General features: G+C 49.9%; 1 protein-coding gene across 2 annotated transcripts; it reads left to right on the top strand.

Annotated features, from left to right (window-relative positions):
- Window positions 1–1,073: 1,073 nt before the first annotated feature.
- LOC125127777 (sulfotransferase 1C1) lies at window positions 1,074–25,051 on the top strand. 2 transcript variants are annotated; one of them, XM_047781303.1, is made up of 8 exons: window positions 1,074–1,466; window positions 7,758–7,981; window positions 10,521–10,649; window positions 18,330–18,427; window positions 21,211–21,337; window positions 22,126–22,220; window positions 23,484–23,664; window positions 23,734–25,051. In XM_047781303.1, the coding sequence occupies exons 2-8, from the start codon at window positions 7,786–7,788 to the stop codon at window positions 23,844–23,846; spliced, it is 939 nt and encodes a 312-aa protein (XP_047637259.1). In that variant the 5' UTR covers window positions 1,074–1,466; window positions 7,758–7,785; the 3' UTR covers window positions 23,847–25,051. The 2 variants fall into 2 exon arrangements, with proteins under 2 accessions (XP_047637259.1, XP_047637260.1); XM_047781304.1 differs by lacking the exon at window positions 1,074–1,466 and having other exon boundaries at window positions 7,414–7,981.

Here is a 25,051-nt window from a genome sequence, read left to right as displayed (position 1 = left end):
GGTTCCTAATCGGATTCGTTTCTGCTGCACCACAACGGGAACTCCCAAACTAACAGATTTCAAAACCAATCTTAGGTTCACCATAGGTGACACATTTTGGGGAGGGAAGAATTAGGAGGATGGGAATAACACATAAAATAGGTGATTAACAAAAACCTACTGTATAGCACAGGAAAATCTACTCAATAGTTTGTAATATGGAGAAAAAGAGTGGATATATTTACACGCATGACTGATTCACTTTGCTGTCCCCCTGAAAATAATACAACCTTGTAAATCAATTGTACTCCAATAAAATTTTTTTGTTAAATGTGTTACTGACATGCATGTATGTAGCTTGGTAGGCTTTTAAGATGATCAGTTTAACATATAAAAAATGTTACAGTTATTAGGACAATTTTTAAATTTGCTGAATTTGCTAATCTAATTGCATAGGCCAAAGTCATTGCTTCTAAGTATGGAGAACCCAATAACCCTGACAAGATCTGATTCTGTAAAGAGAGCATCCTGGCTTTGACCTTCTCTCGTCATCTCACTAGGGGAAGAACTAAGTGGCCACGAGGCTTCGAACCCCAACTGAATAGGTTCAAAACCCCTAACCAAAGCTCGGTTCTGCAGGGTCCCCTAAGCTCTGCAGGACTTGGATTCCTCACCAGGAAAATGGGAAAATGATGGTACCAATCTGGCAGGACTGTGGAAAGGATTTTTAAATTATACTAATACAAGTAAAGCAACGTAGAAATAAGTGAAGACAAACCGATTTTAGAAATGCACAGGTGCTCCTGCAGCATACCCCACAAGGTTGTGTGAGGTACCCAGCTGGTTCAATTAAACAAGCAAAACAAAATTAAAATGGCTGGTTAGTAGTTATCAATAAGTGGAATCCTAAGCAAACAAATCACCCTGCACCTTTAACCTCTGACTTTGATTCTGTTAGAACATCATGTACACTCTATTCCAGGAGTGGCCAGCAGGCCTTGTCTTTCAGCCAAACCTTATCAATGGGAAGTCAAGGCTCAGGAAAAGGCTTTAAGGAATTCCTTGGGCAAGAGTTCCCGGCCAGTTACTGAGTTGCCAGCACCAGAGAAGCCACAGAACTGCTGCCCCTAATATTCTGATTCCAAACGGTTTGCCAGGGTCAGGAACGGGTGGCCACAGGCCAGGACAGTCTGAAACCAAAGGCCAGGCTGTGCTACAGAAACACCCAGAGAGGGCCACGACCAGGGCTTCCATTGGCTGCTTCCCTCACTTCCGCCCTCCACCCCGAACCCTTAAGTCTAGCCCCATCCCCACCCGCCTTAAGCAGATCCTGCTCCAGGGAACCGAGCGGCAGGACCATTGCAGGAGCAGCTCCCGGGGCCTCCACGCACGCGCACACAGCCGGGGCTGCAAACGAGGGAAACCCCTGGAGGAAGGGCCGGAAGAAAGAGGGTCGTCGGGGCCAGACAGCAGGAGCGGAGATCAAGGTCTGTGAGTCTGTGTCCTTTCCCCAAGCCTGCGTCCCTGGTCCCAAGGCAGCCTTCCCCGGAGTTCGCTGCGGTGCCTGAGTGAACGCCACACAGGGTCTGCCCCCTCTTGCGCAGGCATCAAGCCGCCACCTCCGCGAAGCAAGGCCCGTCCTAGTTCTTCAGCCAGGGGACAGGCCGGGGTCTCCAAAGTGGGGGCCCAGGCCACCGAGGACCCCGGGACTGGGCTGTATGCCCAGGGCGTCACCCCGGAACAGGTGTCCCTGCTGTTGGCTGGCAGTCGTTTTGGAAAGAACAGGTGGGGGAAGGACGGCAGATTTGGGGCCTTCGTGGGCAGCCCTCAAAGCCAGGCTGACCAAAGGGTGCCAGCTTTCCTGCGGCTGCAGGAAACATTCCTACCCTGACCTGTCATCCCCAGGATGGGCTCAGGCTGGGCAGCCACAGGACTTACAGAAGGTCTAGCAGAGCCCTTTACCGGGCGGGAGGATGGCCAGCAGCTGGCGGGTTCCAGGACCCTGAACCTCGCCCAAGGAGGGGGACCGAGGTCCAAGGCCCCCTCCCCTCCCCCGCCCCGGGGGGGCGAGGGGAAGGAGGCCAGGGTGGCGGTTTCACAGAGAGAATAAAGCCAGCTCCCACTCTTGAGTCACCAGGTGAGCAGGACAGAGCTCCTGGGCTCAGAGGCTGAAGCTAGCTCTTTTACAGATTTCCAGAGCAGTTTGCTCAAGTACAGCCATTTTCCTACGCCCTTGAAATTGTTTTGTACTGAACTGAATATGTTTAGATTAGCTTTTAATTTAAAGAATTTGGTTATCAGGTAAGCCTTGTTTCTTTTCTGACTCAGTGTAAGAAGTTTAAAAACTTTAAATACCAGGGAGGTCCTTTCTGCCAGTTTATAAGATAAAGAGGTTTTACTTAAGCCAGTAATAATAGATGAAGGAACTTCCAGTTCCAATGACAAGGCCAAATTACTAGAAAATCCCCCAACGCAAACACCAAGAAATTCTAGACACACAACGGTGTTCTGAGTGTGGAGCCCAGTGCAGGCATCCGAAGAGGGGCTGAACCGCAGCCCGCCACCTGGAAGTGGGTGCAGATGCCCACCTGTGACTGTCAGGAGGGGGCGGCTCTGCCAGGAGGGCATCTGGAGTCAGACGCCGGCCCCCCTTCAAGGGCTTGGCCTATTCAAAGTGCTCAGGAGAAAACCCATCCTCACATTTTCCTCGTGGATGAGGAGGCTCAGCCATGTCCTGGGCTGTACAGGAAACCAGTCTCCCCTGGTAATTCATGATCTGGGCATGTGCTCCACGCCCACTCGGTCCAGCAAATGCAAGGCAACAAGTTAGCACAAAGCTAAGTCTCAGGGAGTTCCCGTTGTGGCTCAGTGGAAGTGAACCTGACTAGTATCCATGAGGACATGGGTTTAATCCCTGGCTTCACTCAGTGGGTTAAGGACCCAGTGTCACCATGAGCTGTGGTGTAGGTCACAGACGAGGCTCGGATCCCACGTTGCCATGGCTGTGGTGTAGGCTGGCAGCTGCAACCCAATTCCACCCCTAGCCTGGGAACTTCCATATGCCTCTGGTACAGCCCTTAAAAAAAAAAAAAAAAAAAAAGATTAAAAAAAAACTAAGTCTCAGGTTAGTTGATACCCTGAGCCCTGCCAGGCATGTTCTCCAGAGAGACCAGCCCTTGGCAGGCTGCACAGGAGCTGACATGTGTCCCCATGAGAAGGAACTCCCAACCCAAATGGAAACCTCAAACCAGCAGCAAGGACAGCAGAGTAAGACACACCCCCGCACCCCATGAACCGCAGGTAGTGGGAATATATAGCCATCAGTATTTAAAAGATAGACAAGGCCCAGCCAGAAAGAGCACTGAGAGTTTGGAGACATAAACTCATGCAGAACACCTCCCCTGCCTGGGACTGGTGGGGGGATCAGTGGAGGGGGTGGGGGGGTCCCGGATGCAGGGGGGAGGGGGGCAGGGCCAGGATTTCCCCAAACATGGAAAGCACACACAGGTAGTTATCTAGGGGTCTGGGAAACAAATGAGGCTTTTTTTTTTTTTTTTTGGCTTTTTAGGGCTGCATCCACAGAATATGGAGGTTCCCAGGCTAGGGTTGGAATCAGAGCTACAGCTGCCGGCCTCCACCACAGCACAGCAATGCAGGATCCTAGTGGTATCTGCGACCTACACCATAGCTCATGGCAATGCCGGATCCTTAACCCACTGAGCAAGGCCAGGCATCCCTGTGGATGCTAGTCAGGTTCGTTTCTGCTGAACCATGGCAGGAACTCCCAAATGAGGCTTTTGTTTTTCTCTTAAAGTTTTCTTTAGAGAAGTTTTAAACTACACGTTTTGTTTTGTTTTTTTTAACAGTTAAAGAACACCTGTGAACATTCTCCTAGATTCACCAGCTGTGACTTTTGCCGGCGCTGCTGGCTCTCTGCCCTGCCCCTCCCCACCCCCATATATCTGTGCACATAAACATGTGCCTCTATGCAGATGCCTGTGGACAATAAAGCATCAGCGAGACAGTTTGACCCTTGACCCCACATGTTTCAGCCAGGATCTTCTAAGAACAAGGACAGTCTCTTTCCCTACAAATACTGCCAAACACACGGTCTAGGGCCAATTTCTCCAGCCACCCCAATAACGTCGTCCAGGGCTTTCTTTGCAGCCCAGAACCCCAGTGTCTCTTGCACTGCATTTGGCTGTCACTTCAGCCTCTTCTAATCTGGAACCTCGCCCCCAGCTTAAACCATCTTGTCCTCTTTTGTCGTCTATTTCCACGCTATTGAATAATCTTTTGAAAAATGCAGGCCAGTTGTCTCATAGAACATCTCATAGAATATCCAATGATTTCTACATGATTAAATGCAGGTTAAATGTTGTTACTAGGAAACTGCCGGGTCACGTTGTCAACCTCTGACTCTGTACCGGGCAGTCCTGCACTGGGCTCGCTGGCTGAGAGCACTGGCTCAAGGTGGTCTGCTGCTACTTCGCTCCATCACAAAGGCACATTTTCCACGTGTAATCTGAGGTCTGGGAACTTGTAATAGCCTATTTCTCTCTCATTTTATCCAGTGGTGTTCAGATCCATTAATGACTTTTTATAGAAATTTCTGTCATTCCTTCCTCGTTTACTAGCTGGCATTCTTCATAGAGATCAGCTGAGGCTTTTTTCTTTTCTTTTCTTTTCTTTTCTTTTCTTTTCTTTTTTAGGGTTGCACCTGTGGCATATGGAAATTCCCAGGCTCGGGGTCCAATCGAAGCTGCAGCTGCCAGCCTACGCCAAAGCCATAGCAAGGCAGGATCCAAGCCCCACAGTTCACAGCAATGCCAGATCCTTAACCCACTGAGCAAGGCCAGGGATCAAACCCTCATCCCCATGGATACTAGTCAGATTCTTAACCCACTGAGCCACAATGGGAACTCCTCAGCTGAGGCTTTTGAAAAGCAATCCCAGAGCCTTGCAAAGCCCATGCAGATGTCTGGAGAAGCCCACCTTCAAGACAGAGCAGAGAAGCCCTCACATCAGGGGCTGTTGTTGGTCCCAATGCAGGAGGAGAAACTACAGGCAACTTAGGAAAAGACACTTTGAGCAGAGCTGAGTGCTGGCTGCACAGATTTGAGCCTGGGGTTGCCAGCAACATAAACACATCCACTAAGACAGGTGAGGAAAAGTCACCAACCACATGAGATAAACGTATTTTCAACAAACAATATCTGTGAGTGAAAATAGTGGCAGTGGTTGGAACTAAGAACATGACCAGACTCAATACAACTGAAAGAGGAATTTGTAAAATAGAAGCGGGCTGAAAAAATGTCAAACTGTAGCCAGAGACGCAGGGCAAGGAGAGGCCAAGAGGTCTGAGGACGGAATGAGAAGGTCAAACACAGAGCCAGCTGGAGTTCCAAGGAAAGACAGAGAGAAAGAGAGTGTGTTTCCAAATCTATGAAACGCGTGATCGTTGAAGTCAAAAGGTACAAGTGCCAGAAAAGATAAAAACAAATACGCACAAGACTAGATGTTGCCCTATAAATCTAAAAACAACAAAGGCGAATTTTTTTTTTTTTTTCTTTTTCAGCCACACTTGCAGCATATGGAAGTTCCCAGGCTGGGTATCAAACCTGAGCCACCAGTGTAGCCCTGCTGGATCCTTAATCCACTGTGCCACAGCGGGAACTCCTAGGAAATATTATTTTTTAAACTAGGAAAGAAGATTTCCTATTGTGGCTCAGCAGAAACGAATCTGACTAGCATCCATGAGAACACAGGTTCCATCCCTGGCCTTGTTCAGTGGGTTAAGGATCCGGTGTTGCTGTGAGCTGTGGTGTAGGTCGCAAATACAGCTCAGATCCTGCATGGATGTGGCTGTGGTGTAGGCTGGCAATTCGAACCCTAGCCTGGGAACCTCCGTATGTCGCAGGTATAACCCTAAAAAGACAAAAAAAAATAGAAACAGAAAACTAGGGAAGAAAGACATTTTACTTACAAAAGAACTCTTTAAGAGAGCAAAATTCTCAGCCAGAAAACAGCGAGGTAAGGAGGTTGAAAGAAAAAAGCAAGGAAAATGTATAAGCTACCCCCCATAAAGGCTGTGTGGACCCCTCAATAAGTAAAAGAATCAACAGATTGTGGTCTGTCCATACAATGGGATTTCGTTTGGTTGTAAACAAATAAGTAAACTGGAATGTCAGTGTCATGGACCCACAGAGATAAAGCTCAAAATGTTACGATGAGTGAAGTAAGCCAGACCAAAAAAAGAGAACTAAAATCCTAAAAAATGCAAAATCATCTACAGCAGCACATAAAGCTAATCAGTGGTTACCTGAGGATATGGAAAATAGGGACAGGCTGGAGAGTGGAGTACATCTTCCTTTTTAAATTTTTTATTATTTATTTATTTTGGTCTTTTTGTCTTTTTAGGGCCGAATCCACGGCATGTGGAGGTTCCCAGGCTAGGGGTCTAATCAGAGCTGTAGCCACCGGCCTACACCACAACCACAGCCATGCCAGATCCAAGCCATGTCTGCAACCTATACCACAGCTCACGGCAACACCAGATCCTTAACTCACTGAGCGAGGCCAGGGATCAAACCCGAATCTTCATGGATCCTAGTTGGGTTCATTAACCACTGAGCCACAACGGGAACTCCTGGAATACATCTTCTTGATTGTGATATTAGTTTCATGGATGTAGACATACGCAAAACTTATCAAACTGTAACACTTTAAAATGTGCCACTCATTAAACATCAGCAAAATATGAGATGAGTGTCCATAAATTTGAGAAATGAAAAGTTGTCCAGTGTGGCTGGAGGAAGTTAATTACTTCACTAAATCTCACAAATCTAGGAAATTAAGCTTAGAAAGATGGCAATTCTTAAATGCTCTTAAACATTTATAAAGTAAGTCAAACTTTCTGAACTTTCAACCTAAAACCCCAGGTTTAAATATTAAATTGCTCAGCAGATCACCTTCTCCCAGCAAGGCTCATCTGTTACACAGTCCAATACACAGGAAGTTCCTTCTGCATTGTAAATACTTACTAAATATGCCAAGATGATTCTTAAGCCTAAAAACGGGAACGCTGTCCTTGACTGTATCATGTTTCTATAATGAATTTAAGATTTCAAGAAACTGAGAACAAATTTACCTACCAAGGGACCAGTCACCCCATCCCAAGCCAACCAGGGTTAATCACCACCCACCATCCCAACCCCACACCCAAAATAGCTGCCCTTGGCTGCAGGTTTGGGGCAGACATGCCATCTGGGGCTACAGACCCAGGCTGCCACACCAAGGCCTTTCCACGGTTGTTGTGCCAACAGGGACCACACACATGCATGCACACAAGCTCGCCATCCACCCGCCTCCTAGGTCACTTCAACGCTGGTTTGTACCCGCCCAGCGTACGTGCTGGCTCCATTCTGGCCTCTTTTTGCTCCAGTGCAACAAGCTTCTTGGTGGTCCTCAACCTCGTGCCCAGCTTGGCTATCCCCTCCTCACTCGACCATCACTGCCTGACTCACCTCCTAGCTCCATGTCCCTCTGGCCTTTCCTCCCTCAGAAACATATTCATGTCTTTACATCCTGAAACGAAGCCATTTAAAATGCTTCAGGCTGTCCCGGCCTCTGCTTCTCTCATTGAACATTATACATAGTCATGAATTCCCAGTGCATCTCTCCTAACTTTCGCAGAGAATTGTTTTTTGGGGGTGGGGGGAAATACTGGAATGACTGTTTAATGCTTAGAAATGAAACACGCACATCTTTCTTTTCAGCCCCTGGGAAAGAGGTCCACAGAGAAAGATGTCCTGGGAGGAGATGAAGGATCTCCAGCTGGAGGAGATGAAGGATCTCCAGCTGGAGGAGAAACCCCTGCCACTGGAAATCAAAGAACTGAATGGAATCCTGATGGCCAAGATGATAAGCGACAATTGGGACAAAATCTGGAATTTCCAAGCAAAACCTGACGATCTGCTCATCGCCACCTACTCAAAGGCAGGTAGGTTGGAGGCCGTGGCAGCGTGGAGGGGCCTCCGGTTTTAAACCGCGGGGTTTCACCAGGGAGGCCCCTGGGGGAATGAAAACCAGACTCCCTGATGGGCTCCAATCGCCCAGGATCCAGGATCCTCCTTTTTATTTAGGAGATAATATTTAGATATTTAGATACATTTTATTTATTTAGATAGAGAAAGAGGTGGCGGGCATCCCCCATCATCCAAGGACTGGCGGAATCACAAATCTTCTTGAAAGCGCAGAGTCTGAGAAAGAGCACAGATGTTCTTACAGGAAACTCTGTCTTCGTCCCCCGAGCTCTCCCAAAAGCAGAGACAGGGGAGGAGAGGAACGCTTTCCCCCAGTGCAAAAAGTGCGCATAGCGTTGGGTGCAACCTGCACAAGTACAGTGGCACGGGCGCGGGCATGGGTTGGGGGTGGGGCACTTAGCAGAATCTTGCAGGACCCCCGGGAGGAGCCTGCGGACCCCCAGGTGGGAGGAGGCCGAGCAGCCAGGCTGGTGCAGGGGTGGAGCACGGAGGCCAGAGGAACCCAGAGGCGGAGGAAGCCAGAGGCAGGCTCTGAGGGTGCCCCCCAAGTTATATGTTTATCATTTCAAGCAACGGGACCGAGGGATGGAGAGAACTGTCAGCTGTCACTCTCTGGGAAAGTCTCTGCGGCCTCTAGGTCCTCAAGGGGAGTTCTCGAGGGTCACAACCAGAAAGCTTCCAGGAGCCCCTTCCCCCGCAGTCCCTGACTGTTTCGGTGCATTTCTGTCTTCCCTGGTTGGGTCAGAACTGCCTCCCAAATCTCACACTGCTGCTGGCCCGGGAAGGGGCCTCCTGTTCACCCCCGTGGGCAGTGTTCAGTCTAGCCGGAATCATCTGTCTGGCTTGCAGTTCTCTTGCCTAGATCTGAACTTAAATTTGTATTGTGCCAGCGTTCCTGCCATGGCTCAGTGGAAATGAATCTGACTAGCATCCATGGGCACACAGGTTGGATCCCTGGGCTTGCTCAGCATTGCCTTCAGCTGTAGTGTAGGTCACAGATGCGGCTCAGATCCCACATTGCTGTGGCTGTGGTGTAGGCCAGCGGTTACAACTCCAATTCAACCCCTAGCCTGGGGACCTCCATATGCCCAGGGTTTGGCCCTAAACATACAACAACAACAACAAAATTATGCTGCACCACAGAGCAGAAACTTATTTTCAGTTTAGCTTGGAAATGATTCAGTCAGCCCCCAGGCTCTCCTCCCACTCTCTCTCCAACCTTATTCCTCCACCTCCCCCACCAACCCACCAACAGCCCTCCACCCCCACCCCCATGATCCCTGCTTACACTTCGCAACCAGGAAACAACACCCACCTTCATCCTGCTCCCTCCTGGGCTTTCCCTCCTGGGCTTTCCCTCCCTGGGATGCTCTGCCTTCTTAATGCAGGAGGACACCCTCATTCTGGTGACTCTTGACCCCAAAGAGAGCATCTCAGCTGAGCCCACCTACTCCTCCTCTGAGTTCCTGTACCCCTCAGCCTGTATGGCTCTGTTTGGACCATCCACCTTTCAGTTATGTGTGTACTTGTCTTATGTATCAGTGAGGACCAGGCCTGGCCAAGACTCGGACACCAGATACCTTTGATGTAAAGAGGAAAATAGCTATTTGGTGGACAGGGAGCACAGTCTAGCTCTTTGCCCACTCACATGTCCCTTCACACACCTCTTCTGTATTAGTTGAGATTCAGTTTGGCCATACGTGTCCGAAAATTCAAAATAACGAGAAAGAAAAGGCAGTCTGGAGGTTAAAATCCCATGCTAAAACGGTAGCTGCCTCAATTACCAGAACCCGTTTGTCCTTTGAACAGTCTCTTCTACCATTTTAGGCTTAGATTTTGGTTTTATCGCCAATGTGACGGCTGGAGCTCCAGCCATCACATGCACATTCCAAACAGTAGAGGGGAGGTAGGAAGGGAGGAGTAAGGTCATATTCCTGCCCTTTAAAGACAACTTCCCAAAATGTAATGGCATGGCCCACATGTAGCTGCAAGAAAGACTAAAGCAATGTGACTTCTGAGCCAAGTGGCTATATGCCCAACTAAAAATTGAGGCCCTGTGAATTTGAGAAAGAAGGGAAGAATGGATATGGACTAGGCGAGATGTGGTCTCGGTCATGTCTTATCTCCACCAGGGAGACTGCACGCTCATTAGGCAGGAATCATGGATGCTTCTCCCTATGATCCGTTGAGTCAATATTCTTTCACCTAAGCTACATTTACTAGGTGCAGAACTCTATGCAAGGCATGGGTGACAAAGGGAGAAAAGGGACAGTGCCTGCCTCTGTAGAAGTCTCCGTTTCACAAGGACACAGGTCTATGAGAGGCCCGGACAATGAGCACAGGCCAGTCCACCCGGGCATCACACAGAGGAGGTGACCAGGGAGCTGCTTCTGCTCAACAAGCAAAGGTGACTTTTGCTGAATACATGGATAATCCAGGATGCAGAGTTAAGGTGAACAGTGAGTATGTGGACTCCAGGATAACTAACCCTTCTAGGCACTACCTGGACACAGGAGATTGTGGACATGATCCATAATGATGGGGACGTGCAGAAGTGCCAGCGGGCCAACACCTTCGACCGGCACCCTTTCATCGAGTGGACTCTGCCACCGCCCCTCAATTCAGGTACGTGCCCAGCTGGGCCTAGTGGGACTGTAACCTGTGCTGGGAGGTTTGCACCTGGGAGGAGAGTTACAGAAACTATTTCCAAAGGGAATTGGAAAGGAGTTTGAAGGAGTTTCAGGTCAACACACTCCCTTCAACTGGGGGAAGAAAAAGACCCCGTGAGCTCTGTCCTAAAATATGTGACTGGGTGGCTTCAGATACACCTTCCCCCTGTTTCTTGAGAATTCAAATGTCTAGCATGGGGGAGGCAGGGTTGAGGACTCCCAGCCTCCAACGACCAGGACCTGTTCCTGGAGCACTATGTTCTATTAAATTTTACCCACCACCTGCCTGCCAGAGAAGCAAGATAATTCTGTATAGAACTGTTATAATCAAGGAATGCCTGTGCTTCACAACAAAGATGCTAATAGAGCCCAGAGCTCCCTTGTATAGCTTGCAATCAATAAGGAATAAAGGGCATCATTATACAAATATAAATGTAATAAATTCATTGGGTAAATTAAAAAAAAATAAAAATAAAAGTAAGTTTTCTTTAAAAAAAAAAAAGAGGAATAAAGGGCATGTTTTGGGGGTTTTTTTTTCTTCTTTTTTTCTTTTTTGATTGCCCTTCATGGCATATGGAAGTTCCCAGGCCAGGGATCGACGTATGCCACAGCTGCAGCCATATCAGATCCTTAACCCACTGGGCTGGGGGTCTAACTGGCATCTCCACAAAGACAAACCAGATCATTAATCTGCTTAGACACAATGGGAACTGCAAAAGGGCATGTTTGTGTAGAGTAAATATTAGCAAAGAGTAGCTCTTGTAACAGTTTAGATTCTTGGCAACCTCAAGCAAGTTATTAAACCTCTCAAGACCTAATCTTGAGCCATTTATTCTGGCACCATTGGTTGAAAAATATGACCTCTTCTCCAATTGAATTGCCATGGGCCTGTCACCAAAATCAAATAACCATGTGTGTATATTCTGGATTTTCTATTCTGTTCTTCTCTACTTTATCTTTATGCCGACACCACACTGTTTGATTACTGTAGCTTTCTGTGTTTTGAAATCAGAGTATAAGCCTCCAAAGGTTTTCTTCTTTTTCAAAGCTCCTTTGGCTATATTAGGATCTTTGCTTTTCCATATAAATTCTAGAATCAGGTTATTAGTTTCTACTGAAGAGAAACAAACCTGCTGATATTTGGTTGGAATTGCATTATCTCTGTCAGTCTACTTGGGGAGAATGATACCCTAACAAAATTTAAATTTTTCTGGTCTATGAATATGCTTTCTCTCTTCAGTTACTTAGGCCTGCTTTCATTTTCCTCAGCAAGGTTTTGTAGCTTTCATTGCATATTGTCACATTCCCCCATCAAATTTAACCATAAATGTTTTCATTTTAGGCTATTATAAATGGTAGTTTTATATTTCTAATTTTTAATTTCTTGATGTTTATATATTGAAATATAATTGATTTTTGTATCTGACTTGGCATCCTGCCACCTAACTTATTAGAATGAGTAGCTTTTCTGTACTTTCTATTGAGTTTTCTGCATAATCATGTCTTCTGTAAATAAAGAAAATTTAACTTCTTCTTCTAGTCTATTAACTTCATTTTCTTGTCTTATTGCTTGGGCTAGAACCACCAGTGCCATGTTGAATAGAAATCAAGAGAGCAGGTCCCTTGCCTTGTTATTAACCTTAGGGGAAAAGCTCTCAGGTTTTACCACTAAGAATGATGCTAACTGTAGCTTTTTTGTGTGGCCACTCTTTATCACCCTGAAGAAGTTCCTTTCTATTCCTTGTTTTCTCAGAGTTTTTCATTTTATATCAGTGTTGGATTTGGTTGAATTAGTTTTTTAGCTTGGACTTAATTCATCTATTTTCATTCATTCTTTGTTTGTGGCTATAATTTTTTCTCTGATCACTATTTTAAATGTACTTTGCTTTGGCATGTAATGTTTTCTGTACATCTCATTTCACCATGTTTTAGAGTTTCTCTAAGTTTACACCAGAATTGTTTAGTAAATGGTTTTAATTTCCAGATAGAAGGTTTTTTTGTTTTTTGTTTTTTGTTTTTTGTTTTATTTGGGGCTCTGTGTTTAATTTCTAATGTTGCGTTGTGAACACCGAGTGTGCAAATGCCCCACTGTGGCTGGTGTAGGTAGAATACGCAGTTTGACTGCCACGTATGAGCCTGCGATGACATCTGCTCAGCAGGGGCCTTAATCACAGTTTTGCAGGGGTTCCCAGAGCGGCCAGGGTCTCCAGGCAGCAGACTATTTCAGGGGTAACAGTACAGGGTTCTCTGCCTCCTGGACTGGAGGCACCTGTGCAGCTGGTGCAGAGGCACCTGGGGTTGGGGGCATCCCAATGTTGTGCCGTTGGGGAGCGTCTCTCCCTCTCCTGGGTCCTGATGTTACCATCCAAAACTTGGTCATCTCCAGGGCGAGCCCTGCCAGGGGCAACATGGTCTGAGGTGTGGGTGGACCTGGGGGTGGTGGGGAGGTGGCCTCCCAAGAGACGCCATGAAGGGCTGGAGCATCGGCTGGTGTTCAGTTCTGAGCAGAGATGCTGGAGGCCCAGGAGACTGTTCAGCTAATGCTCCCTGCTCATGAGCAGGCCTCCGAGGGCCATGGGAACCGGTGAACCTTGCAGGGGAGGCAATGGCCATGACTGAGCCTTGTGGGGACTCCATCCAATTGTGGAGACCCTGTGTGGGTGGCAGCTTCACCATCCAGCGATGGCCCCATTAAAACTGTAATGAGATCATTAAAGTGAGACCTGCCAGCCAGACAATCTGACTTGATTACACTGGCCGGCCACTGCCTGGTTGATAATCGGAGACAGGGTGTTAGGATCATTTCAGCATCACTTGGCACCATTTAACATAAAGGGGGGGGTGAGTTTCTGTGGTTCCATGGCCAAAACCCTCCTTGCTGGGCCGGCCAGCATCTGAACCCAGCCATCCTGTGGAGCAGGTACCCCTGGCTGAGTGGGTGTGATAATGCCAGAGGACTGGGGTACCTGCAGGGACTAATGGGGAGTCTTCAGAGACCCCCAAAAGTTTGCATAGGGGTCAGAGAGCTGAGGGAAGCTGGCAATTCAGCAGGAGTGGAGCCTAGGGTTAAATGTCTGTCCATCTGGAACCGTCTACTGTTTAGTAGCTTGAGCAGCATTCTCTGGGCGGGCCACCGTGTTGCTCTGCCGCTTGGAGCTGGTAAACTGCATGGAACCCCCACAGGACTCGGGGCCCAGGACTGCACAGCTTAGAGGGGAAAGGGGTACCCTGATCTGAACTTGTGATGTCAGGTGGGATAAAAAAGAGGAGCATCTACCTGGCTAAGAAGGAGGTGACGTGGACTTCTCCTGGGGCACAGCGGATTGAGGAACTGGCGTTGGCACTGCTGTGACTGGGGTTCAATCCCTGGCCTGGGAACTTCTGCATGCTGCAGGCTTGGCCAAAATAAAAAAAGAGGGAGGTAACTTGATGGAAGCAGAGTTTCCCCAGGAGGCCAGAGGAGTTCATGGAGGTGTCCTAATGGTGGCTGTGTACCGTGGCTCCAGCAGAGGGTGGCAGCATCCCATAAACCAACCTGCCTCAGGGACCAGTGTCCAAAGTCTGGGAACAAAGAGGGCCATTATCTCTCAGCACTTTGGACAGGGCCTGTGCGCCCCAGCCATGAGCGCTCACACTCACACACACACATACCACGGCTGCAGCATCGCTGGAGGAATAGGGTCTGAGAGGGGCTGTCTGATACCTGGGAGGGGCTCCCCCAGGGCCTGAAACAGGCTTGTGATTTGGATACAGAGTCTGTGGTCGCATCACACATGTTTCAGCGTCTGCAGACGTGGGCTCAGACACAGAGGGACCGTAATGGACACGCATGAGCTGTCTGTCCGTCTCCAGGCAGGGGCACCCCAGAGTAGCTCTCCCTGCATCATGAAGCTGTCCTCTTGCCATTGTGCAGCCCAGGCTGCCAGCCCATTGGTGACTGCCCAGGAGTCAGGAGAAATGCTGTGCCTGGGGCCTGGCAAGCTGCGTGGAGCCCACAGCTTACCAAGGGGTAGAGCCAGACTCCTTGCACCCAGTTCTGCCAGTCGGCCAAGCCTTGGACCCTCCCAGGCCAGCGGTGTGCCTGCAGGAAAACGCGGCACAGCCTTCCAGCTTCCCTCAGGCCCCCACATGCTGCTCCTGGACGCCAGTGAGTGGGGCTGAGCTGGGAAGCCACACCCTCCCGTGACATGGAAAGGCCTGACAGCAGGTGTTGCCGCTAGCATCCCAACAGTGGGGCCTCAGTGGGTATGCCCCATGGGTGGGCTCCCGACCCCAGCTGGATGGGACTGTGTGCAGGGCACTGGTGCTGTCTCGAAGGGCCCAGTAGGCTGACAGTTTCCATCCCAGGGCAGCGTTTGGTGCAGACCCACGGGCAGAACCCCCAGGCCGCTGGGTGGAGCCATGCTTCACCCAGAGGCTCCTCAAGGCATAAGTGGGTGTTACAACGATTCTAAGTCTGAGCCGAGAGGGACCAAGGCCAGTTTGCTGGATTCTCCCCATGGAAGGAAGCTGGCTGGCGAGTAACAGCACAAACAGGCTTTGGTAGAACCAGCCCTGTGCTGTCTCCCGAAGGTGAGAGACCTACTGTGTGCTCTACCTGCCTGGGTGGAGGGGCCACACTCAGCCCAGAAACTCCCTGCAAGTGCTGGTTCTCAGATCCTGGCCAGGCGAGGCCCATCCTCTCTGCACATGTTGTGTTCCTGGGTGGAAGTCCCTCCAAACGGTCCTCAGAGGCCCCCGGAGCAGAACACCCCCCGCCCCACAATCTGATGACAGAGGCATCCATGGCCGGGTGAGTGAGTTTAGATCTTGTCTGCACAGGCTTCATGCAACATCAGGGAGGTTCACATCACCCATGGGCAGCCCAAGGAAGGGTCCTGGGTGCCCTCGAAAGTAAAGCAATTCTGTTCAGCTCTGAAGTTGGCTTTGGGGAGCCTGCACGACCACTGTTACTGGGACCAAGTATATAAAACGTCACTCAGCTGCATCCAGGACTGCGAAGCCGGGCCCCCAGCTCCTTGGGCATCACCTGCCGTCTCTGTAGCGTTGGGTGTGGGGGCTTCCGTGCAGGAGGCTCTGCCTTTAAGTATTGATGGTCAATTGTTAATCTCCACTTGTTGGTGGCTATTTTAGCCCTGGCCAGATGGGCTATTCCAGGGGGAGATGGTGGCCTAGTTGACCCAGGGTCAAGCTTCAGCTGAGGTTGTAGTACGTTTATTGTTTACCCCGGAGCGGACAGTTGGACAGTTGGACATGTTTGGCAGCTCCCATAGGAAAGGCCAGGAATCGGGGTTTGTTTCACAGGCGTGTCACTAGGGATGACGTCCCCTACCTGTAACAGGAAGAGAGGGCCAGGGCCACCTCCTCTGGCAACATCCAGATTGGTCCCTTCAAACCAAAATCAGCAGGAGTTGTGGTTGTGGCTCAGCAAAACTGAAACTGACTAGTATCCATGAGAATGAGGGTTTGATCCCTGGCCTCGATCAGTGGGTCAAGGATCCGGCATTGCCATGAGCTGTGGTGTAGGGTGCAGGTGTGGCTCAGATCCCACGTTGCTATGCTTGTGGTGTAGGCCGGCAGCTACAGCTCCAATTTGACCCCTAGCCTGGGAACTTCCATATGCCTTGGTGCAGCCCTAAAAAAAAAGAAAAAATAAATAAAACAAAATTAAACTAGTAGGGGTCTTATCCAATAGGTGCTAGGCAGGCGAGAAGCTTTTTTCCTGAAAGTTTGTTCAGATTATAGTTTTCAACACTAGTTCTATTCCACTCTTTTATTTTTTTAAGTATTTTTTAATTTTTCATTCATACCCATGGCATATGGAAGTTCTGGGGCCAGGGATGAACCCGGGCCAGAGCAGTGACCAGACCTGCTGCAATGACACCGGATCCTTAACCTGCTGAGCCACCAGTGAAGTCCTGTCCCACTATCTTAACATTTTCAGGAACTCCAAGCTGTGTCTTTATCTTTGGACCTTTCCCTGTCTGCTGTATTAGCCACTTTCTGACCCTATTTTAACCTTTTTATGTATCTCATTGCCATCTTCTTGGCTGTTCTCTTGCTTTTCATCAATATCCTTTCTTAAATTTTCATTTAAATCTATTTTCATTGCTTATGGTTTACTTTTCACTTATGTCATTTTGTCTTTTCCTTCTGTTTTTTTTCTTAAGTTCAATCTTTTTACATTTCTCCCTGTTTTTTGTTTATTTCTGTTTTTAATTTGTGTTAATTTCTGAAGTAGTTTGAGCAGGGGCGAGGGGTCATAGACACAAGTGTTTGATCCAAGATATTTAATTCAGTTTGGAGTGCTGCATTACAATTTTGTTCAGCTTTGTAGTTGGCTTCGGGGAGAATTTTCATCAGGTTAAAGGCTTTGGTTTGCCTTTTCTCCCATCCAAGTACTAACCAGGCCTGGCCCTGCTTTTGTTTGCCTTTTCTGATTTGCATAGTGTTTCCTGTCTAACCAGGTCTGCTTTTTTCTGTTTGTGGCCAGAGTTCCTAGCCGAGGGCACCCTTTTCTGTTCTGCACCCCATAATGTGCATCCCATTATGGGGCGGCCTGGGGGGGCGGGGCAGGAAGCACCTCCCCTCTCCCCCTCAGCACCCAGCTTCTCCCAGCGGCTGTGTCTTACTTCAAACCCCTTCCCTGAGGTCAGCGCCCCGCTTGGCAAGTCCCAGCCCGTGGTCAGCATTTGAACATCTGGGCCTGGGACTCCTATTTTCAGAGAGGATCTAGTCTGGGGTTGATCAAATGGTCCTTGCCTTGCTCCCACTTTTCACAAAGCCTCTGAAGCTTCCCTCTACGTGCTCCATGCCCTCAGACTAGCTGGTCCCCGACCCTGGCTTTCTGCTTTACTGACTCAGAAAATCTACTTGATGTGATAAGGCTCAATTCTCATCTGAAACTATACCCCAGCCCCGAGAACAGTCCTGGCCTGTGACTAGTAGCCCCTGGAGTCTTTGGCCTTGAAAGTAAAGGTGGAGAGAGGGACTGCAGGTCTCCTGATGGAGCTCCAGGGGCTGCACACTTGGCCCGGTGGCCTCCCTCCTCAGGTCGGATGTCAGCTCTCCTCCAGCTCATTTCTTCAATTCCTGCTCCAGTCACAGAAGCCCCAAAGAACAAGAATCAAAGTACATGGAGTTCCCATCGTGGCGCAGTGGAAATGAATCTGACTAGGAATCATGCGGTTGCGGGTTCGATCCCTGGCCTTGCTCAATGGGTTAAGGATCCGGTGTTGCCATGACACCTGATTCACTTGAGAACCTCCCTACGACGCAGGTATAGCCCTAAAAAGCAAAAAAAAAGAAAAAAAAAAAGAATCAAAGTGCATTCTGGGGTCACAGTTGTCACCAGCCTCAAACCACTCCCCCTACCCCAGCATCCTTACCTGCCCACCCAGCACACACACCTGTGCCCCTGAGACATGCAGCATCCTGTGGCCGTGGTGGTTTTCAGTATGTTGGCAGTGCTCTCCTCCACCAGACTGGACAGGAGCGCTGTCATCAGGGGCAAACACAGACATGTGAAACCCGAATGTCAGGCAGAGCCACGGAAGGTAAGTCTGCTTCCGGGTGTTTGACAGGATACCCATGAGGCTGGGTAGAAATGTTTCACTTGAGTGGCAACTTCTTTCAGGTCTGGATCTGGCCATCAAAATGCCTTCTCCGAGAACACTGAAGACTCACCTGCCTGTTCAGATGGTCCCACCTTCCTTCTGGAAAGAAAACGTGAAGGTCAGGACAGCCAGCTCTTGAAACCCAGTTTTGACCCATAGAGTCAAAAATGTCAGAAGTTCCCATTGTAGCTCAGCAGTTATGAGCCCATCTAGTAGGCCTACACGTTCTGGCTGGAGCAGAGTGCAAGACTGCTTTTGAGTCTCTGCTCTGGTTTCCATGGTGCTCATGGCTGCCTCTTGCCACCTTCTATCTCCAAACAAGGCGCCACAGAATCAAATAGGTTTTTCCCTGTGTCAAAATGCTACCCCACCTCCGATTTGCTTCCCTGAGGTCGCCATGACTTTGAAGCCTTCTTGATTTATTTTCACAGACCGATAACTTAATGTTGCTATTCCAGAACCAGTATTGTTTCCAGATGCCGCCAGAGATTCAAAGTCAGAAAACACATTAACACTTGGTTTGTCATCAGATTGACAGCTTCTTTTTGGGAAGCTAGGCCTTCGAAAAATGTAAACATCTCCATGGCAGCGCCTCCCTTTATCTGCTGAGAGTTGTAGGTTATTTGAGTAGGAAGTGAGCTTGGTCTGCACTTTTCCTTCTGTGATGGAGTGGAAATGTAAATAGTGTTGATGTCAGGAAGATGGTACCAGAATCCAGGTTCTTATTCATGCAGTCGGAAAATGAACTCCACGAACACACAGGCAGCAAGCAAGCAAAGTCTTTGTTAAAGGAAAACAAACAGCTCCCAGGGTTGCTGGGAGGAGGGAAGAAGAGCACCCCCCCACACACCTCTTTTGTCCTATAGGGGTTTTTATCCCTTAAAGATGGGGGGTACAAGTGTGGGGTCCAGAGAGATATGGTTTTCTCCCATTGGCCTTACTCAGTTACCCATATCGGTCCTTGTCCCATAGGGCTTTTGGGATTGGAAATGTAAGTTTTATGATTTCTTTGTCCTTCTCTTTCCTTAGACTGAGTCATCCTTCCTCTCATTCCTTTTCTATCCATTGAGGAGTGGGTTACGGATTAAGGTCCATGTGGGGGAAGGTGTATTTCCTATAGTAAACAGCCTGTGGGTCATTACTTCCCGGAGCCCTTAAACCACAAATGTTAATCAATAGCCATGTCAAGGAATGCCCCGAAACCCATGCTCCTACACCGACTACCTGAGTTAGTATTCTGCCTCAGTGTCCCCCTGGAATTCCTGCCATGGCACATTGGAAAGGAGTCTAACTAGGAACAATGAGGTTGCAGCTTGAATCCCTGGCCTCGCTCAGTGGGTTAAGGATCTGGCATTGCTGTGGCTGTGGTGTACGCCAGCAGCTGTATCTCTGATTCAGCCCCTAGCCTGGGAACATCCATTTGCGATGGGTGCGGCCCTAAAAAGCAATAAATAAATAAATAAATAAATAAATAAATAGTATCCCCAAAGATATCCCATCCCAGTCACCAAACCCCTGTAACACCCCTTAAAAGTGGACTTTGCGGGTGTAATGAAGGCTCTCAAGCTGGGAAGTTATCCTGGGTTGTCTGGGAGGCCCTAAACTCAGGATCCTTGAGAGAGGGGGAGGCGAGAAGGTCAGAGGATGAAAGAGGCATCACATCTGACACAGAGGTTGGCGAGCCAGGAGTCTGGAGCCAGGGATTACAGGTGCCTCCGGGTTCCAGGTGGCTTCTCCCTGAGACCCACTAGAGGGAACCAGCCCTGCGACTGGCTGGAATCCAGCCCAGGGAAACCTGGCTTCTGGACCATAAGAGAGTAAATCTCTTAGGCTCTACAGTTGTGGTCATTTGTTACAGTGGCAATAGAAACTCACTCAGGTGGATCTCAGGCCCAGGACATGTACATGCGTGACTTTCACTCACACTGGCCATCTGACTCCAAACCTGGGTCATTTGAACAGGCGCCCCGTCCAGCCCCAGCTTCCCTGTTTTGGTGACTCAGGGTTTGATTTGCAAAAACAAAAACAAACAAAAAGCCATAAGCCACAGCAGCATTGAGAACTGTGTTTACTTAACAGCAAGGCCTTGCTGTTGGGTCAGACTGTTGGTTCATGATCATGTTCATGATCACAGGAGAGGAGACCGGCAGGGGGACGGGCCAGGGAGCAGAGTCCAGGCAGGTCTGGGCTCCTGGGAGGGGCCGTGGGGGAAACGCAGCTGGGGCTGCAGGACCCGCAATAATTCGCTTAGAGGAAAGCACCACGACAGACCGGGTGATGGGTCTGGACTGGTGCTCGGCTCTGCAGAGTAATGAGACAGGGGGAGCATTCTTGAAAAAGCATCCACGTGTATCCACCGCCCCCCCAACCCACCCTGGAGACCAGAGGTCAGGGGCTGGGGGTAGGGGAAGGCCCAGAAGCCTGATGGTGCCTCTGCTTTTCCCAGGAGGCAGGTCACCAGCAGGTCCAGGTGGACCTAGTCCTGCCCTCGGGGCCCTGCAACCTTGTCGGAGACAAGATCCACCTGTGAGGCTGCAGTTGCAGTGCACAGACCGAGCAAAGGTCCCCTCCTACCCAAGCCTAAAGTCCTGTGCAACCTCCTCCCACACCCTGAAAAGTCCACCTGGCCTCCTGGACCTCCAGGAACGTCAGAATTAGGGGGACGGTGGCACTGGTCACACACAAACCAGGACACTTTGGAGGGGTGTCTCAGTGACTATGCTGAGACCACAGCTGTCACTGGACTCTGCTGGGCAAACCGGAAGAGGGGTCCCGGAAAACACCTGCCAGGACTGGGATGACCTTCTGAGGGTCTTCCAACAGCACAGGGCTCTGCCCTGAGCAGTAACCTCTTCTGTCCTGTTTCCCTTGTGTCTCCATCCCCTGCCCGGCTGATGGCAGATCATCTACATGGCCAGAAATGCCAAGGACTCCCTGGTCTCCTACTACCACTTCTCCAGGATGAACAAGATGTTCCCGGACCCCGGACCCTGGGAGGACTACATCGAGGCGTTCAAGGCTGGGAAGGGTGAGCTGAAGACCTGTTTAGCCCCCTACTCGCACAGAAGGCAGGGCCCGGCTGAGCTGTGGGTGTGGAGGCTCTGGGAGGACACAAGTGACACACTCTGACTGGGTCCCTGATGAGGTGTAGCTCAGACACCAGACAGCTGGGGGCAGAGGGTCAGGTGCCCAGCGGGTGAGGGCACAGAGTTCTGGGGAGATAGCTGGTCCCTGAGACCCACGGGTTGGCCTTGGCGCTTAGACCCCATCCTAACCCTCTGCCTCCCGTTTGGGACCCTGAGGTCTGGGTCAGGGGGAGCTCAGCGACACTAGCCACAGAGGTCAAGGTCACAGCAGGAGGAGGGGGAGGGCGGAGAGTGGCTTTGGGGGCCATGGAGGACACCAGCGTGCCTCTCCCTCAAATATGCCACCGCCTAAACATCAGGTCGTTAGGACTCTTCAGCAGTAAAGGTTTCCTTTCCAGATCAGCCTGTTAGGGGACAATATTGATCACAAAATGCTGGTCTGGGCTCCAGGGCGCCACGTGAAGAAATCCAGGCCCTGCATCCTTTTGTCCATGGGCTGGTCTCTCATGTGGGAGGAAGTTCCAGGGTGGAAACATAAACCACAGAATCCAGGAGATGTCTTATCACCTCCCTAAATACTAAAAAAATCCAGGGTCTCTGCAAATGAGGATTCTGCCCGGGACCACTGCCTTCTAGTTGTGGTTGTTGAGCGTCGTCTTTCACCTGAGGCAGCCACGCTGGTTTTCTAAGTTGCGGCTGCTCTTGATGCCTGTCTCCCGCCTTCCCTCAGTGCTGTGGGGCTCCTGGTACGACCACGTGAGGGGCTGGTGGGACGCCAAGGACCGGCACCGCATCCTCTACCTCTTCTACGAGGACATGAAGGAGGTGAGGGCATGCGGCCGCCATCGCCTGCCCACTCCCCCCCACCCCCTTTCCAGATCAGCTTTATCCTCAGGCCCTGTAACCACTTTTTAAAAAAATCTTCTAATTATTCTTTGCTTCTGTTCACAATTTCAAGAAGATCTGGAAACATCACATTTTATGATCACTTTTTCTTTTTTTCTTTTCTTTTTTTTTTTCCTTCACTTTTTAGGGCAGCAGCCGCAGCATATGGAGGTTCCGAGGCTGGGGGTCAAATCAGAGCTGCAGCTGCTGGCTTATGCCACAGCCACAGCAACGCCGGATCCGAGCCACCTCTACGACCTACACCACGACTCACAGCAACGCTGGATCCTTAACCCACTGAGCAAGGCCAGGGATTGAACCGATGTTCTCATGGATATTAACCAGGTTCGTTTCTGCTGAGCCACAATGGGAACTCCCCTATAATCACTTTATAACCTGATCAATCCTGATACTTAGGGACCATGTTTCTTCACCCACAAAACGTGTCTCATCTGTTTGTGTCTCAGGAAATTATTGTGAACATTTATAGTCACTGTAAAGTATCTTCTGGTGCCCAGGAAAGCTAGCTCCCTCCCTCCTCCACACCACAGACCCACACCACATACTGAAGTTTTGTCCCTATGGATGCTGGCGGGATGGGTCCCACGTGTGGGGACAGACGGCTGGTTTCTGCATTCACTGGATGTGTGGCATGGGTCACTCTGGTGACCCAGAGCCCCGAGCCCTAGAATCATAAAAGTGCCCCATGTGCCAGAGCCAAGAGGCCCTCTAGGATACGTCAGAAGCTCCAGGTCCTTCTCCTGCATCTCTGTGAAGGAGAGAAAGGACCTCATCCAGAAAGGACCTCAACCAGAAAGGACCGGGCACAGGGCGCTGACTTCTGGATCAGCAGGAGAACCCTTATTCACCCCGTTGCTAACCTCCTGTCACACCCACAGCCCTGCTGTCTCTCATGGCCTCAGCCCTAGTCACGTTCCTTCTCTCTGCATCTCCTCTCTCCCTGCACAGGCAGCACGTTTCCTGGGCAGGTCTTGCATCAGCATTCACTTTCATTCCCCTCTTGCGCAGTCAACCTCCTGTCCCGGCAGCCCTGGCCAGGCCAGCGCTGTCCACAGTCACCCCTGCAGGGGACGTGTTGAGCCAAGCCCTTGATTCATCCTTCCCCAAACAAGACTTGTCCAAACAGAAGGTCACGCCTTAAGGGAACCCCCAAACCATTGTGTGCAACTCTTCTACATACAGGACCCAAAGCGGGAAATTCAGAAGATACTCAAGTTCCTGGAGAAGGACATCTCAGAGGAGGTTCTGAATAAAATCATCCACCACACCTCCTTTGACGTGATGAAGCAAAACCCGATGGCCAACTACACTACCTTGCCCACCAGCGTGATGGACCACTCCATCTCCCCGTTCATGAGGAAAGGTGCGTGAGACCCCACCTCCCCGCCTCCCCCGCCCGGCCCCGACTCACTGAGACTTGGTCTCCTTTTAGGGGTGCCTGGCGACTGGAAGAACCACTTCACGGTGGCTCAGAACAAGGACTTCGACGAGGACTACGAGAAGAAAATGGCGGGGACCACCCTGACCTTCCGCACGACCATCTGAGCCCCGACCCCACGAGACCTTAGACGTTTGAGCCTCAGGATCAAGGGCACTTAGAACAATGCCTCCCCGCCCCCCATGCCGAGCTTTGCGCACTGACCGTAGACCCTCCGCCACAGTGATTCACGAGATGTGATCAAGCCCTGAGTAGAAAGAAGTTTATGATTAAGTCACAGGGTCGTTCACAGAGACCAACCCTGTCAGGTGCTGGAGCCCAGCAAACACCCATCCTCAGGTCCCATCGCCTGCCTCCCAGGAGCAGGCTCGAGAACGAGATCAGAACTTCAACACAAGAGGCACGAGAGATGCAGAGATGAAGGCTGGGCTCCAGGAAGGTGGGGAGAGGGGCCAGTTGTTACCCCCAGGGTCCAGAGGGTGGATCAGGGGAGCCAGGACAGGGTTTCACACCTCGGACCAAGTCAGTAACCAGACCAGGGACCAAAACCGGCGATGAGTGTGAGGAGCACTGGATTAACGCAGGGCCGGAAGCCAGAGATTTTAGATGCCAGGTAGACAAGAGAGGGGGAACCCCTGGAGTTAGCCCGAGAGAGAGTGATGTGGAACAAGACACCCAGCGCCACGTGCACGTTAGGGCAACGTGACCGTCATGACTCTAGGATAGTTCCTGTGATGCTTCTTAGAGGCTCTGAGCAGAACTTAACTGCACATGCAGTCGTGTTCCGGTTCTCATTAAAACTTGCTTGAGAAAAGGGTCACTGTCATTCTGACAAGGTGTATGAAAGTCAGTGCATTATTTAAAAAGAAAATCAGGAAGGTTCTTTTTGTGGGAGTGGCACTCTCCATGCCACCCAGTCATCCAACACAGAAAGTCATCTCAGCACCCAGAAACTAAGCAAGCCCTGTTTGCATCCTTGTCTTTCACCCTCTAAGGCAAGTGTGGGATCATTAACCACAGGATGAGGACTTTGCACTGCAAGGAGGACAGGCGGGGGTGCTGGGCTGGCAGGATTACAGAACAAAGCCATTTTCATCAGTGAACACCCCCACCTAGTTTCCTCAGTGTCACCTCTGAAATTTAGGCAACCAGCACCGAACACCCCATTGTGTGGCACACAGGAGGCAAGTCAGAACATAGGCAATGCACGCAGTTTACAAGTAGGCAACGCTTGTCTTTCTTCCTCTATAAATCATAAAATTCTTGTTGATTTAATTCTAAAAATAAATTCCATTTTTAGAGTCTTATTCCA

This window comes from Phacochoerus africanus, chromosome 5 (genome assembly GCF_016906955.1).
Source record: "Phacochoerus africanus isolate WHEZ1 chromosome 5, ROS_Pafr_v1, whole genome shotgun sequence".
NCBI lineage: Eukaryota > Metazoa > Chordata > Mammalia > Artiodactyla > Suidae > Phacochoerus > Phacochoerus africanus.
The sequence above is the reverse complement of the archived record's forward strand: the minus strand, read 5'-3'. Positions and strand labels throughout refer to the sequence as shown.